Consider the following 16323-nt stretch of genomic DNA (forward strand, 5'->3'; position numbering starts at 1 on the left):
ATCAAGGCATCTTGATGTGGTGAAAACACAGCCAGGCTTTGAGTTATCAGGCTCAGTGAATAACAAAAGCCCCCATAAAGGGTGGGCAGCTCTGCTTTACTGAGCTGTTTTGGAACCTGCTTCAAGTGGCTGGTGTTTTGTGTGGGTCTTAGTAGCCTTTCTTTTTTGGAGTCAATTGCCTCTGATTTAAAAGCTGTGAGTCCTCATTCATTTAGTTCCTGTGTGGAGCCTGTCTTGGGGTTTTTATTATGAATAACCATTTGACATCATGACAGCTCTGGCTTTCCCCCTTTGTGGATTTAAAAGAAACAAAAAACAAACAAACCAACCAAAAAACCTCTTTTCTTGCTTATGATTCCACCTTCATTCTTAAAATCACTTTGACAAATTCCAAAATGGGTCATTAAAATTTTGATTAAAATCATAACCATTTTAACTGACACATAAAAGCATTAAAAAGTGTTAATGCTTTTATATGTCCGTTAAATAATTAAATATTAAGTGTGCCTTCATGCATGCATACATTGTATGCCATTTAAACCAGATTCAATAAATTTAGCACATCTAACACATTTCTTTATGGTGAAAACTTTCTAGTCTTTTCATGTAGCCCTTTGCAATACACACAGAAAGCTGGTGTCTATAACTATTGGTTGTGCAACCAGCTCTCCAGACACCTTGCTTCTGTCTAACTCAATATCCACTGTTCAGCCTCTCAGCATCTCTCGATCCTTTGTAAGCCCCGCCCTCCCCAGCCTGGAATAACCATCATTCTCCTCTCAACACAAGAAAGTTCAATTCTTTAAGTTATACATATGAGTGCGAATTTATTCTTTGTATCTAGAATACTGTTTCTCCAGCTTTACTTTATATCTTTGAGTAAAATTTGTCACATAGATTTTTCCGTGTTCTAAGTTTGTTTCTACATTGCTTATATCTCACTTTTGTGAATGGTACCATTTTTATTTATATAATAGCTAGTTATTAAATTTTGTGGAGCTGGGCAGTGGGGGCACACACCTTTAATCCCAGAACTTGGGAGGCAGAGGCAGGCAGATTTCTGAGTTTAAGGCCAGCCTGATCTACAAAGTGAGTTCCAAGATAGCCAAGGCTACACAGAGAAACCCTGTCTCAGAAAAAAAAAAAAAAAAAAAGGTTGTGGAAAAGTGTAGATTTATGGATCAGTTTTATATCTAGTTCTCCTCTGTGTGTGTGTGTGTGTGTGTGTGTGTGTGTGTGTTTTGCAGGAGATGGAACCCAGTGTGTCAGACATGACTTGTGGCAAGCATTCTCCCACTAATCTTTGTATTCACTACTGACTCTATCTTCTTTTTCATTTGATTATGTAGGTGTCTTAGTTAGGATTGCTATCCTATGGAGGCATTTTTTCAAATGAGGTTCCTCCTCTCACATGACTTTAGGTTGTGCCAAGTTAACATAGCACTAGCCAACACAGCTGATCCCTTGTCAGCTTGACATACAACACATCTCTGTTAAGTAGCACATCTTCTTTCTCATTCATCCCCAAGATTACAAATTAATATCTACATCATCTTATAAAACATTTCCCAAACTAAAAAAGTCCCATAGTCTTTACAAATTCAAACACTTTAGATTTCAGTCTCTTTAAAAATCCAATCTCTTTAAAATCTCTTTAGATTTTAAGATCTAAAATCTCTTTAAAAGTTCCAAGTCTGTCAACTGTGGGCTCCTGTAAAATCAAAAAGTTAAATACTTTGTTACTTCAAGAGAGAAGAACCAGGACGGGCGCAGTCACAATCTGAACAAAGCAAAACCAAGCTCCAAGTGTGTAAATAACCCCTTGCCCAAGGTCTGGGATCCACACAAGGTTCTCTTAGATCCTCCAGGGGGGTTGGGTCCATGCTCCGGCTCCTCCCTCTGCAGCCCACACAGCTTAACTCAGTCTCTTAAACCCAGTCAGCTCCACTATTGCAGCCCAGCCACAGCTCTCTTTTGTTTTTGTTGTTGTTTGTTTGTTTGTTTGTTTTGAGACAGGGTTTCTCTGTGTAGCCCTGGCTGTCTTGGAACTCACTCTGTAGACCAGGCTGGCCTCGAACTCAGAAATCTGCCTGCCTCTGCCTCCTGAGTGCTGGGATTAAAGGCGTGCACCACCACGCCCGGCTCACAGCCTTTTACCAACAGCCTTTCCTGGGCTCTCTTCAGGGACTCTAGCTGTCACACAATGCCAAGCTTCAGCAGCTCTCTATCACCCTTCATGGCTTCAAAACCAACACTAGCTGGCAGACTTTTATACTACCAAAGTTCGGGTACTAGCACAAGGTACAACCATGGCCGACTCTGAAACACAGCTTCTGTGTGCTAACTCTGAGGAGTCACTCTCCAGCTTTTACTTCAATGATGCTGGTCTCTTAATGATTACTAATCCCTCAGCTCCAGCTAACTATGATCAATTGCCTGAGTAAAGCAAAGGTTTTATTTCAGTGGTGCTGGTCTTTTGCTAATCATGGCTGATTCTTCAGCCCCAGCCAACCAGAACCACAAATTCTTCATTCAAAATATGCAATGGCCCCAAATGAGTCTTTTTTTTTTTCTTTTCATAATTTTTATTCATATTATATCCCAATTGCAGCCCCTCCCTCCTCTCCTCCCAGTCCCATCCTTACAAATGCCTCCCCCATTACCCCTTCCCCTTTCCTCAGAGAAGGGGAAGCACCCCTTGAGTTCCACCCCCCCCCACTCTAGAGCATCTGATTACCGAAGGACTAATTACCTCCTCTCCCACTGAGGCCCAAGCAGGTGCCCCAAGTAGGGGAAGGGGATCCAATGGCAGGCAACAGATTCAGAAACAGTCCCCACTATTGTTAAGGGGCCCACATGAAGACCAAGCTGCACATCTGCTACAAATGTTGGAGGGGGGGCTTAGGTCCAACCCATGCATGCTCTTTGGTTAGTGGTTCAGTCTATGTGAGCCCCCATGGGCTTAGGTTTTCTTTCTTTTTTTTTTTTTTTTTTTTTGAGACAGGGTTTCTCGATGCAGTCCTGGCTGTCATGGAACTCACTGTGTACACCAGGCCGGCCTCGAACTCAGAAATCCGCCTGCCTCTGCCTCCCGAGTGCTGGGATTAAAGGCGTGTGCCACCACGCCCGGCTAGGACCTAGGTTTTCTTGTGGTGTCCTTGACCCCTCTGGCTCCCTCAATTCTATCCCCGACTCTTCCACAAGACTCCCTGAGCGCCACCTGATGTTTGACTGTGGGTCTCTGCTCTTTTCATCCTGGATGTCTCCTCTCAGAGGGCAGTGATGCTAGGCTCCTGTCTGCAAGCATGCAGAGTATCATCAATAATGAATGTCAGGAGTTGGCTCTCTCCCATGGGATGTACCTCATGTTGGGCCAGTCATTGGTTGGCAGTGCCCTCAGGCCCTGGTCCACCTTTATCCCTGTACATCTTGTAGGCAAGACAAATTTTGGGTTGAAGGTTTTATGGGCGGGTTGTGGGTTGACTCCTTCCACTGGAAGTCCTGCCTGGCTACAGGAGGTGGCCACTTCAGTCTCCATATCCCCTGCTGGTAAGAATCGCAGCTAGCCTCACCTCCATAGACTCTCAATAGCCTCCCCCATCCCAGGTCTCCAGCTAGTCCAGAGATGCCCCCCACCGATTTCCATTCTCACTGCCAGCCCTCTCCCTCCCCGCCCCCCACCTGATGGCCATGCCCATACTCCTCCTCAACCCAGTACCCTCGCTCTATCCACCTCTGATGATGAGGCTTTAAGTGACTCTCAAACTTCCCCCTGGAGCTTCACAAACCAGGCCTCCTTCAACACCTCACCAAGCTTTCAACACTCAATGGCCTTTCTATACCAAAATTCCAAAGTCCTTCCACAATCCTCCACAAAATGACATAGTCAGACCTGCCACAGTAACACTCCATGATCCTACTACCAATTTCTGTCTTCGTTAGGATTACCACTGCTGTGATGAAACACCATGCACGGGTTTGCTTGGCTTACAAATATTAAGTCACAGCCCATTGAGAGAAGCTAAGGCAGGAACTCAGACTGGGCTGGAATATGAAGACAGGAGCTGATGCAGGGGCCATGGAAGAGTATGAGGCTTGTTCTTAGTGGCTTATTCAGCCTTCTTTCTTATAGTTCCCAGGACCAGCAGCCCGGGGTGGCACTGCCTCCAATTGGCTGGGCTCTCCCACGTGAATCCCTAATTAAGAAAATGCCCTACAGGCTTGCCTATAGCCTGACCTTATTGAGGTGTTATCCTAGTTCTAATACTCCCTCCTCTCAGATGACTTCAGTTTGTGTCAAGTTGACATAAAACTAGCCAGCTTTGAAGGGGAAGGCATTTCTGTTCAATTCCTCTGATCTTCATAGGTACACTGTGGTGCACTCCCCCTCTCGCTCCCAGAACTCTCACAGACATATATATAAATGAATGCAAAGAAGATTTAAAATTCAGATCTATCTTTAAAAACCTCCTGGAAAGACCACAAAAAAATGCCGTAAAAGCAAATGTATTTGTGAAGTAAATGATAATCTATAGTGAATGATGGTTGTCTCAATAATAAAAGGAAGTTTTCATATTCAAAATGGGAGTACAATAATACTATTTATTTTCAATAAAACAAAAATCGCATTCAACTATAAATACAGGATATTTTTGACTGTGAGAAAGTTTACTTCAGGCTGACGTTTATAAACTTTGTGCAAGACAATGGAATTATTCTCATTAAAGTGATAAGCAGACATAGAGACCTATTGTAAACATTGTCAACTGAAACTGTGTGGGCAGACCTACAAGGACAGCAAATAAGCTTAGGGTTGAGTACAGAATCACAACTTGGGAAGGTGGATGAAGCAGCAGGAGGGCTGCAGCAGCCTGTATCTGTCATGGGTGTCCCTACATCCCTCCAGACACTGCGATCTTACCAAGCAGGGTATTGCTTACAGACCCATCTTTGCAACCATCTCTGTCTTCTGACAGGTAGTGTCCTTGTTCATGTAGTGACCAGTCCTATCTGGGAAATCGTGTCTGAAAGCCTGTCTGATTTCTTCCCATCTATCTTCTACTAGCTCTATAAGGGAAAATGCCATTTCCTTCACAAATAACATTTTACAAAAAGAATCCCAGTGTGAGCTAGAGAGATGGTTCGGTCACTAAGAGCACTTACTGCTGTTAAGGAAGACCTAGCTTTAGTTCCCAGTCCCCACATCAGGTGACTCACAACTCTATGGGGATGTGAGGCCCTCTTCTGGCCTCTGTAGACATGTGCATACATGTGTTGCACTTACATACATGACTCTGCATACATGTGTTGCACTTACATACATGCAAACAAAACACATAATGCATAAAATAAAAATTAATTTTAAGAAAAAAATTAAAGACTATGGATCTTGGAATCTGCTTCTCACCACTTCTGAGCTCACAATTCTGTGATGGATTTTGGTTTCACTTTTTGTTTGTTTTTTGGTTGGTTGGTTGGCTGGTTGGCTGGTGAGTTGGTTGTTTGGTTTGAGCCAGTGTTCCATGTAGCCCAGGCTGGTCTTGAACTCTGTTCTTCTTGCCTCCACTTCCAGAATGTTGAGGTTACAGACATGAACCTACATGTTTCAGTTTATTCTCCTGTTGCTGTGGTGAAATACTCTTGCAAAAGCATCATAAGCCAGACGGTTTACTTCAGTTCACAGTAACGCAACACAGTTCAGCGTGGCAGGGAAGCCCAGCGATGGGAGCTTGAAACAGCCAGTCCACTCACACCCTTGATCAGGAATCAGACTAAGCAAGAGGAAGGCTTAGCTATGAAGCCTCAGGGCCTAACCCCAGTGACCTTCTCCAGAGATGCTTCACCCCCTGAGGGTTCTACAACCTCCCTTTACACTACTTAAGGACCATATGTTCAAACAGGCAAACCTGTGGGGAACAGTCACACTCAAACAACAATACTAGGCAATAATTTACAAACTGAGCCACATTGCTGGCCCCTGTGGTTTCATCTTTGCTTTTTTTTGTTTTAGAGGTTTTTGTTTTATTTTTAAATTTTGTATTGTATATGTTCAATGCATATTTAATTGTTACATAAGGACATTTTATTCAAATATATATTGTACACTGAGCACATGTCTCCTTCCCTGCCCTTTTCTCAACTCTACCCTGTCCCATTAATCCTCTTTGTTTCTCTAAATAAGTTCACTTCTACTTTCGTGTCTCATATGTGTGTGTGTCTGTGTGTGTCTGTGTACATAAGCATTTGTATATGTGTATGTATAAACACACATACATATACACACCAGTGATATATATACGTATATATATATGTATGTATATATAAAATGATTGTACATATCTATATAACAATCAAGCAACCACACACAGAGAAGTGCCATATCTGTCTTTTTGAAACTGGCCTAACAGTACAATTATCACCAAACCATTGTTCATTGTGCTGGAAAACACTTCCATTGTGCACATTGTCCACATCTTTTTTTTATTAGATATTTTCTTCATTTACATTTCAAATGCTATCCCGAAAGTCCCCTATACCCTCCCCGCAACCTCCCACCTCCTGGCCCTGGCATTCCCCTGTACTGGAGCATATAATCTTCGAAAACCAAGGGCCTCTCCTCCCAATGATGGCCAACTAGGCCATCTTCTGCTACATCTGCAGCTAGAGACACGAGCTCTGGGGGGTACTGGTTAGTTCATATTGTTGTTCCTCCTATAGGGTTGCAGACCCCTTCAGCTCCTTGGGTTCTTTCTCTAGCTCCTCCATTGAGGGCCCTGTGTTCCATCCAATAGATGACTGTGAGCATCCACTTCTGTATTTGCCAGGCTCTGACATAGCCTCACAAGAGACAACTATATCAGGGTCCTATCAGCAAAATCTTTCTGGCATATGCAATAGTGTCTGGGTTTAGTGGCTATTTATGGAATGGATCCCCGAGTGGGGCAGTCTCTGGATGGTCCTTTCTTCCATCTCAGCTCTGAACTTTGTCTCTGTAACTCCTTCCATGGGTATTTTGTTCCTCATTCTAAGGAGGAACAAAGTATCCACACTTTGGTCTTCCTTCTTTCTGAGTTTCATGTGTTTTGCAAATTGTATATTGGATACTCTAAGTTTCTGGGCTAATATCCACTTATCAGTGAGTGCATATCATGTGAGCTCTTTTGTGATTGTGTTACCTTACTCAGGATGATATCCTCCAGATCCATCCATTTGCCTTAGAATTTCATAAATTCATTGTTTTTAATAGCTGAGTAGTACTCCATTGTGTTAATATACCACATTTTCTGTATCCTCTGTTGAGGAACATCTAGGTTCTTTCCAGCTTCTGGCTATTATAAATAAGGCTGCTATGAACATAGTGGAGCATGTGTCCTTATTACAAGTTCTGGTATACAATTCTGGGTATATACCCAGGAGAGGTATTGCTGTGTCCTCAGGTAATGTCCAATTTTCTGAGAAACTGCCAGACTGATTTCCAGAGTTGGTTGTACCAGCTTGCAATCCCACCAGCAATGGAGGGGTGTTCCTCTTTCTCCACATCCTTGCCAGCATCTGCTGTCACCTGAATTTTTTATCTTAGCCATTCTGACTGGTGTGAGGTAGAATATCAGGGTTATTTTGATTTGCATTTCCCTGATGACTAAGGATGTTGAACATTTTTTCAGGTGCTTCTCAGCTATTCAGTATTCCTCAGTTGAGAATTCTTTGTTTAGCTCTGTGCTCCATTTTTTAATAGGGTTATTTGATTTTTCTGGAGTCCAGCTTCTTGAGTTCTTTGTATATGTTGGATATTAGTCCCCTATTGGATTTAGGATTGGTAAAAATCCTTTCCCAATCTGTTGGTGGCTCTTTTGTCCTATTGACAGTGTCTTTTGCCTTACAGAAGCTTGGTGATTTTATGAGGTCCCAATTGTCGATTCTCAATCTTACAGCACAAGCCGTTGCTGTTCAGGAATTTTTCCCCTGTGCCCATATCTTCGAGACTTTTCCCCACTTTCTCCTCTATAAGTTTCAGTGTCTCTGGTTTTATGTGGAGTTCCTTGATCCACTTAGACTTGAGCTTTGTACAAGGAGATAAGAATGGATCAATTCTCATTCTTCTACATGATAACCGCCAGTTGAGCCAGCACCCACATCTTCTTTATTCGTCCCTCTGTTCTTGGACACTTGGCTTGACTTTACTGTTGTGAACAGAGCTACAATAAACATTAATGTCCAAGGACCTCTATGATACATTTACTTAAAGTCTGTTGAGTAGATACCCAGGAGTGATACAGTAGATTAATTTCGTGGGAACCCTTTCTATGGGTTTCCAAAGCTCCCAGATTACCTCACAGTCAAGACCTGCACACAGCTTCCCCTTGCTCATCCTCAGCAGCATCCATTGTCACTTGTTTTCTTAATGACTGCCGTTCTGACTGAGGTGACATGAAATCACAATATAGAGAATTTGCAATTCTCTGACAGTTAGTGAACTCGGTTGGACATTTTATTGGTCACTTGTGTTTCATCTTTTTAAAGTTTTCTGTTCATTTCATTACTCATTGATTGATTGATTGATTGATTGACTGACTGAGACAAAGTCTCTCTACATAGTCCTCCTAGAACTTGATTCATAAAACTGGGAGGCCTCAAACTCAAAAGATCTTCTGTCTCTGCCTCCCAGGTACTGGCATTGAAGGCATGCGCTGTCACACCCAGAAGTCCATTTTTCTATTGAGCTGTGTGACTTCTCATTGCCCTGCTTTTCAGTTCTTTCTCTATCCCAGTGATTCATTTCTGTCAGATGTATGATTGGCAAAGATGATCTCAATGCTATGGTGTCTCTTCCCTTGATGACTTGTTTCATCTGCTGTGAATATTTTTAATCTCACGAGGGCTGATCTGTCTGTTGTTGGCATTGTTTTTTCAGGAGCAGGAGTAGTAGAATCTCTTTATGCCTTGAAATGTTGTCCCTACTTCTCACTGCAGTTTCAGCATCTTGGGCCCTACATTGAGGTCTTTGATCCATCTGGCATTGACTGTTGTAAGAGAGGAGATACAGTTTCATTCCTCTCTGTGTGGATCTCGACTTTTCTCAGCACCAAGGCTGTCTTTCTATATCTTTGGCATCTTTGTCATAGATTACATGACTGCAGCTATGCTAGGTTTGTACCTGGGTCCTTTCTATGTTCATTATAGAGGTCTTTCTCTTCTTTGATTAGCTATATTTCTAAATGCTTAATATTTTCAGAGTTACTTTGAATCAGGTATTTTTCCTAACTTCTTTCACTGAGAATACATTTTGATATGATATGTCACTGTTTTTTATATTGATTTGGTACACTGCAACATTTAATAATATAGGTAGCCAGGCAGTAGTGGCATATGCCTTTAATCCTAGCACTCAGAAGACCGAGGCAAGAGGCTCTCTATAAGTTCAAGACCAGCCTGGTCTACAGAGGAATTCCAGACCTGCCAAAGCTACACTTTGTCTCAAAACAAATAAATAAATAAATAAATAAATAAATAAATAAATAAGCAAGTAAACAAATCAAAAACCAAAGCAAACATGCCCAGAGCCTCGTGACCTGGAGCAGGTTGAAACAAGACAGAGTTGGACTCTGGTGTGTCTTTAAAGACTGATGGTCTCCAGACATTCTGGCTCTCTAACTATACTGAATGCTGATGATAACTTGTAAAATGTCCTTAAAAACTTTCTTGCTCATTCTGAGGGTTAAAAGCCTCTGGCTTAGGCGATTAACACCTGCAGCCTAACAGTGTGGGATTAGGTTAATGTAGCCTTTATTCTATCTCAGCAGGAACTGCCCAGCTCTGACTTTCAGCCTGCTAGTTGAAGTTGCAAGAAATAAAAGGGACACTTTGAAAAGTGGTCTTAGAGGTTATTTCTAAGTTGTAAAAAGTTCCCTATGAAATCTCTCTAAGAAAAAGGGGGAAAACGGTGTTGGTATCAGGACCTCTGAAATCCATGACATCACATAGGTGAGACCCATAGACCTGTTGCCAAGGCAACAGCCACCATATTCCCAGAATCCACTTGGCTCACCTCTCACCTTTACCTATGTTACATGATCACTCATATATAAAGAAAGCCCCCCTCCCTTATCTCTCTTCCTCTCCCTCCCTTCTCTTTCCGCTGCCACCTTGCCCCTCTCTCCCAATAAACCTCTTATGTGTGGAACTGCGTTGGCCTGGTGTGCTATGTTTAGAAGCACATCAAAACAGAATAAATGAAAAAGGGGATCAGGAAGAATTCTCCCTCCACTCTTTGTCCTCAGCACTTATGCTAATTAAGGTCTCTCGGTGCAGCTTAGCAACATTTTCAGCAAGCTGAGGCTCTGCCAAATATGAGTGCCTTGTGAGTTTTTTTTTTCCTTGATTTTTGTTTTAACATGAAGAAAGTTGTATCAGGCAAACCAGAAAATGTACACAGAACTTTAAAATTCATATCAAAATGTCCAAATTTGGATTGTCTTCCGTACCATAGGCAACAATATGCCATAGCCCTGACTTCTGCAAATGTTTCCTGTCTCCATACACCCCACCTGCCACTGCCCTACATCTCTCAGCATCCTCCCTGCTGGAGCCGGGCTTCCTGTCCTCAGTGTCGGTGCCCATTCCCTTCTCTGCCCCATACTTCAACATGTACACCACACACACACACACACACACACACACACAGACACAGACACACAGACACACAGACAGACACACACACACACACGCACACACACACGAGCACTGCCCTACTTCCCTCAGTATCCCCCGTGCCCCAGCTGTGCCCCTTGGTGTTTAAAGTCAACATGTTGGTGACTTGGTTTTATTTGTTTCATTTCAGAAATGGGTCAAGTTTAAGAGGGACTTTGATAATTTCAAGACTCAATGTATTCCCTGGGAAATGAAGATCAAGGACATTGAAAGTCAGTATATTTTGGTGTCTCTGTTTTTAACTGGTTTCCTCAAAGAAAAAAGTCTCCCAAGGCTTGAAATCTGAGAGTACTCTGCCTTCTGGTTAGATCACTTCATAGATTCTGTTGCATCAGGAAAGGTGGGCATTGGATAAACAGGAAGCAGGTTCAAATCCAGCTTCCTCACTTTCTGGCGAGAGCTCAGGTGGCTCAGTTACCCCACAGAGTTTCAGACTATCTCTCTCTCTGCCATAAGAAAGCAGAGTCCTGGGGATTTATCTGACAGACTGACATGAAAGCCACAGTCATGTGGGCAGCGCTGGTTTCTTCTTTGCTGACATGATTCACTGAACCATCTCTTCCCTCCCAGGTCACTTCGGTTCTTCTGTGGCATCTTACTTCATCTTTCTCCGATGGATGTATGGAGTTAACCTTGTCCTTTTTGGCTTAATATTTGGTCTAGTCATCATCCCAGAGGTAAGAACAGAATTCCCTGTCTTCAGATAGTGTTGATGGGGCTTTACTACAGACAGCATCTTCAGATATACTTTCCAGATTCTCTCTCTCTCTCTCTCTCTCTCTCTCTCTCTCTCTCTCTCTCTCTCTCTCTCACTACAATCTATCATTCTTTAAAAACAAAAACCTGTTTTTAGAAAATATATTGTTATGTAGTACAGACTACCCTCAAATTCATAATCCCCCTGCCTCATTCCACTCAATGCCTTTATTATAAGCATGCAGCTCTATTTAAATTCAATATTCATGTCAATTGCCTGGTAGTTCAAAACATGGAACCAAAACACTTAGGGTTCTGGATTAAGAAACTGATAACACATTTTCTGCCTTTCATTTGTACTTAAAATGAGTGAAAAATTAATATTTCGGTTATTTTTTTTTTACCCTGGGGAAAAATAGAAGCAGGCAAAACTAAGCAAAAGGTAAATAAATTGTAAGAAAAGGCAGGTAAGGGGTTAGGAGACAAGTTCTCTGTTGAGGTACAAGAGGGTACAATTCTGGAGATTTACTGAGTCATGTTGCTTTTGTTTTTAGTGTGTCAGGGGTATGGTGTGTTTTATGAGCACATGTGTGCACACACGTATCTTGCGTGCGCTCGACTGGCCAGGAAGAACAACGCTGCAACAGGATCCTTCTGCACACGTTTATTGGGAGAGCTTGATTGTAGAGGCGAAAAGACCCCGAGCCCAGAACTGGTGCTGCTTTTATAGGCCTAGGAGGGGTGTGTCTCACACCCGGATTGGTTATGCACTAAGCCTCATTTGCATGTTCCTCATCTGATTGGCTATTCTCTCTCAGTACCTTACAGAACCTCATTATCATACCTCATTTGCATGTCTCACATCTGATTGGTTATACTCTCAGTACCTTACAGAACCTCATTATCATGCCTGGGCCAGGCAGTGTCTTTGCAAAAAACTTTACTGCATATGTACACATTGGTTGTTTGTCCAAACTTATGCGTGGTGGCCAGCAGTAGTCAGTGCCACTCTGCAACGGCACATGTGGCTTCCCACACACGTATGTGTGCTTGTGCACATGTGTAGGGGCCAGAGAAGATACAAGATTTCCATATCTATATAACTTTGCAATGTATCCCCTTAAGAAAGACTCTGACAACTAGACACAGTGGTGCATGCCTTTGATCCTAGCTCTTGGGAGACAGAGACAGGCAGGTCTCTATGTGTTCAAAGCCAGCCTGGTCTATGTTTCAAGCTGCAGACCAGTCATGGCTATAGAGAGAGATGCAGACCAGTGATGGCTATTGAGAGAGACTCTGACTAAATGAGCAAACATGCAAACATAGACAGGTTCTCTTGGTGAACCTGGAGTTAGGTCGATAGCCAGCAAGCCTAGAGATCCCACACACACACACACACACACACACACACACACCGAGGTTACCTGCACTGTGGCTGTACTCAACTTTTTGCATGAGTGCTGAGGACTGTGACTCAGGTCCTCATGCTCACATAGCAAGCACTTGTCGGACGCCAACTCTCCAGACCCAATTTTGTGGAGACTGTAAAAGTTAGATGATAGTTGGGCAAAAGGTAGCTAAGTTTCATTATTATGACTGACTATACTTAGGTATTGTACATGCTACTTTAGGTGTAAAATATTTCCCAATAACAGTAAAAATTAAAATCTAAAAAAAAAAAAAAAAAGGAACCACAAGAGCTTGGGTGATGGTGACACATACCTGTAACATCAGCACTGGAGAGGCAAAGGCAGGAGGAGCATTGCAAGTTCTAAGCCAGCCAGGACCATACCCACAGAGGGCTGGTGAGGGCTGAGGGGTGTGGGGAGAGAGAGACAAACATGAAAGCATGAGCCTGGAAATTAACCATCAGAGGGAGTGTAGTGAAACCCCAAGACTGATGGACGCTACAAAAGCTAAGGACAGTGTCATTCGTCTTTATCTTCAGCATTTGTCCACTTTTTTTTTTAAATTTCTACTTTATCCAATGGGTCAAAAAAAATGAATAGTTTGTATATTTTGTACTAAAAACACAATTTGTCTACAAATAATATCACTGCAGAAACCCCCAAATCCATCTATTCTACCAAAAATGTGTTCAACTTTATATAAAAGACTATGTGAAGATGGTTACAGTCGTTAAATAGATAAACATTGCCAACAAATCCCTACACTCTTGCTATCTGATTTATAATACACCCAAAAATGTTGACACAAGAACAATAAATCTATAAAATAACTAGTAAAAATTAATAGCCTAGGAGATTTCCATTAGAAGCAATGTAAAGTTCAATGGTCAAAAAAATAATAATTCATATTTTTAAAAAGCCAGTCTTTGGTCTGGAGGGACGGCTCAACTGTTAGAGCATCTCCTGCTCTTCAGGAAGACTGGTGTTCTGTCAGGCGGTGGCTCACAACCACCTGGAGCTCCAGTTCCTGGGGATCTGACATAATTCTCTGGTCTCCTTGGGCGCCTCCATATACTCACACTGACATATAGACCCAGACAGACAGACAGACACAGACAAACACAAACGGACACATATACACACTCATATTCATGCATGCACACACACACACACATGGACACACAAATAAAAAAAAATCCTTCTTGAAAAGCCAATCCATCCTAAGTCAGTATGTAAATGTGATCCAATTCTGATCTTTCTCATAAGGGTATGAGTGAGGCTCACCTCACAGAAGGACATGGGATTTGTTAAATATACTTAGAGTTACTGTTCACATTTTCTCTGTCATCTATCCCCACGGGAGGTGCTGATGGGCATGCCCTATGGAAGTATACCCAGAAAGACGGTGCCTCGAGCTGAGGAAGAGCGAGCCATGGACTTCTCTGTCCTTTGGGATTTTGAGGTACGAACCACAGTGTCAATGCACCTCCATTATGACATTGTAAAGCTGGTGTCCTTCACTCTCAAAGTCAAACTTCAGCCCTCTCAGAAATGAGTGACAGCAAATTGGAGAGCGTTCCCGGGTACCCAGCCTCACTGCTCCAAGGGATTTTTTTATCCTCTACTTTACTCAGGCATCCTAGGAAAATATCCTAGAGGTAAGTAGGTAAGGTGAATATTATTACATCGAGTTGTTGAAAAGTAATACTGTCTTCAAATAGGACCCTTATTAAACAAAATGCTTTCCCACCCCTTTCTTTGTCTATGCTGTGCTTATTTGATCCGGGCTGCTGTCAGGATGCCTTGCCTTGTGTATAGATGCTTTCACCTCCATTTCCTCTGCTGCCAGAGCGAACTTTGTAAAATGCAGGTGGAACATGCCCCACTCCTCGTTCAGCTAACCCTTGCTTCCCATTCCCAGTGGAGTTAAAGCCAATGGGTTTACAAAAGAACCCTGTGTGCCTCTGACTGTTTGTCTAAGGCCTCACAAGCCCGAGCTCTATATTACGAAGTCAAGGACATCTCTGTACACACAGCACTGCAGTGTCTCACCCCCTGCTGATGGACCTATCCCTGGAATTTTCTTCCTCATCCTCCATGCCTCTCATCTGTAGCTTCAAAGGGTTCCTGAGGGTCAGGTTGCCTGGCAACAATGTTGCCTACAATGTCCTGGGCTGGCATCCTCCAGCTTTAGAGTCAAACTTGAGTCTCAGAAATGAGTAACAAGTTGCAGTAATTTCCCAAGGCACCCAGCTACTCTGCTGCCAGGGACTGTCTTCACTTTTTCTTACCCAGGAATCCCTGCTGAAATCTCTTACCTACCAAAAGCAAACTGAATTCATCCAACAACAATTCTTTATGTCACATTCAGCAAAGAAATATTTAAAAGTCTAAAATCTAAATTAATGCTATTCCTAACTAATATAAAGTCTACTCACTACTAAAGCCAAGCATACCTAAAAGTCAAATTAATAATACAGGGACAGATGAAAGGGACAGAGGGTAGGCATGCCTGCCAGTGAGACTGATAACCTGGGTTTTTCCCCTAAACCCACATCATAGGTGAGAACTCATTACCATAGGTTGTCCTCCGATCTCCACATGTGTTCCGTGGCACATGTATATCCACAAAGGCACACACACACATACATACATACACACACACACACACATGCCTGGATTCAGGAACACACATACACAGTTGTCTGGGGTCATTTTGAAATGTTACAAAAGCTCACAAACTCTTGTTTATTTCTGGCCTCCATATATATTGCCTCCACAGTCTAGAGGCAGAGAAATGATTACTAGTCCTTAAGAACCTGGTTATCAATGGGGTACAGAGCTAAACAAAAATTTCTCAACTGAGAAATACCGAATGGCTGAGAAGCACCCCCCCCCAAAAAAAATGTTCAACATCCTTAGTCATCAGGGAAATGCAAATCAAAACAACCCTGAGATTCCACCTCACACCAGTCAGAATGTCTAAGATCAAAATTCAGGTGACAGCAGATGCTGGCAAGGATGTGGAGAAAGAGGAACACTCCTCCATTGCTGGTAGAATTGCAAGCTGGTACAACCACTCTGGAAATCAGTTTGGCAGTTCCTCAGAAAATTGGACATAATACTACCTGAAGATCCAGCAATACCACTCCTGGGCATATACTCAGAAGATCTTCCAACCGGCAAGAAGAACACATGCTCCACTATGTTCATAGCAGCCTTATTTATAGTAGCCAGGAGCTGGAAAGAACCCAGATGTTCCTCAACAGAGGAATGGATACAGAAAATGTGATACATTTACACAATGGAGTACTACTCAGCTATTAAAAACAATGAGTTTATGAAATTCTTAGGCAAATGGATGGATCTGGAGGATATCATCCTGAGTGAGGTAACCCAAAAGAACACACATGGTATGCACTCACTGATAAGTGGATATTAGCCCAGAGGCTCAGAATACCCAAAACACAGTTCACAAACCACATGAAACCCAAGAAGAAGGAAGACCAAA

General features: G+C 42.6%; 1 protein-coding gene across 2 annotated transcripts in view; it reads left to right on the forward strand.

The window, feature by feature from the left end:
* Tmc2 (transmembrane channel-like gene family 2) overlaps positions 1–16323 on the forward strand; it is a 69996-nt gene that overhangs the window by 19764 nt on the left and 33909 nt on the right. For both annotated transcript variants that reach the window (NM_138655.1, XM_017316469.2), the window contains 3 exons: positions 10838–10919; positions 11278–11384; positions 14176–14274. In NM_138655.1, the coding sequence (NP_619596.1) occupies positions 10838–10919; positions 11278–11384; positions 14176–14274 (288 nt within the window). The remainder of the gene's footprint in view (positions 1–10837; positions 10920–11277; positions 11385–14175; positions 14275–16323) is intronic.

Source organism: Mus musculus, chromosome 2 (genome assembly GCF_000001635.26).
Source record: "Mus musculus strain C57BL/6J chromosome 2, GRCm38.p6 C57BL/6J".
NCBI lineage: Eukaryota > Metazoa > Chordata > Mammalia > Rodentia > Muridae > Mus > Mus musculus.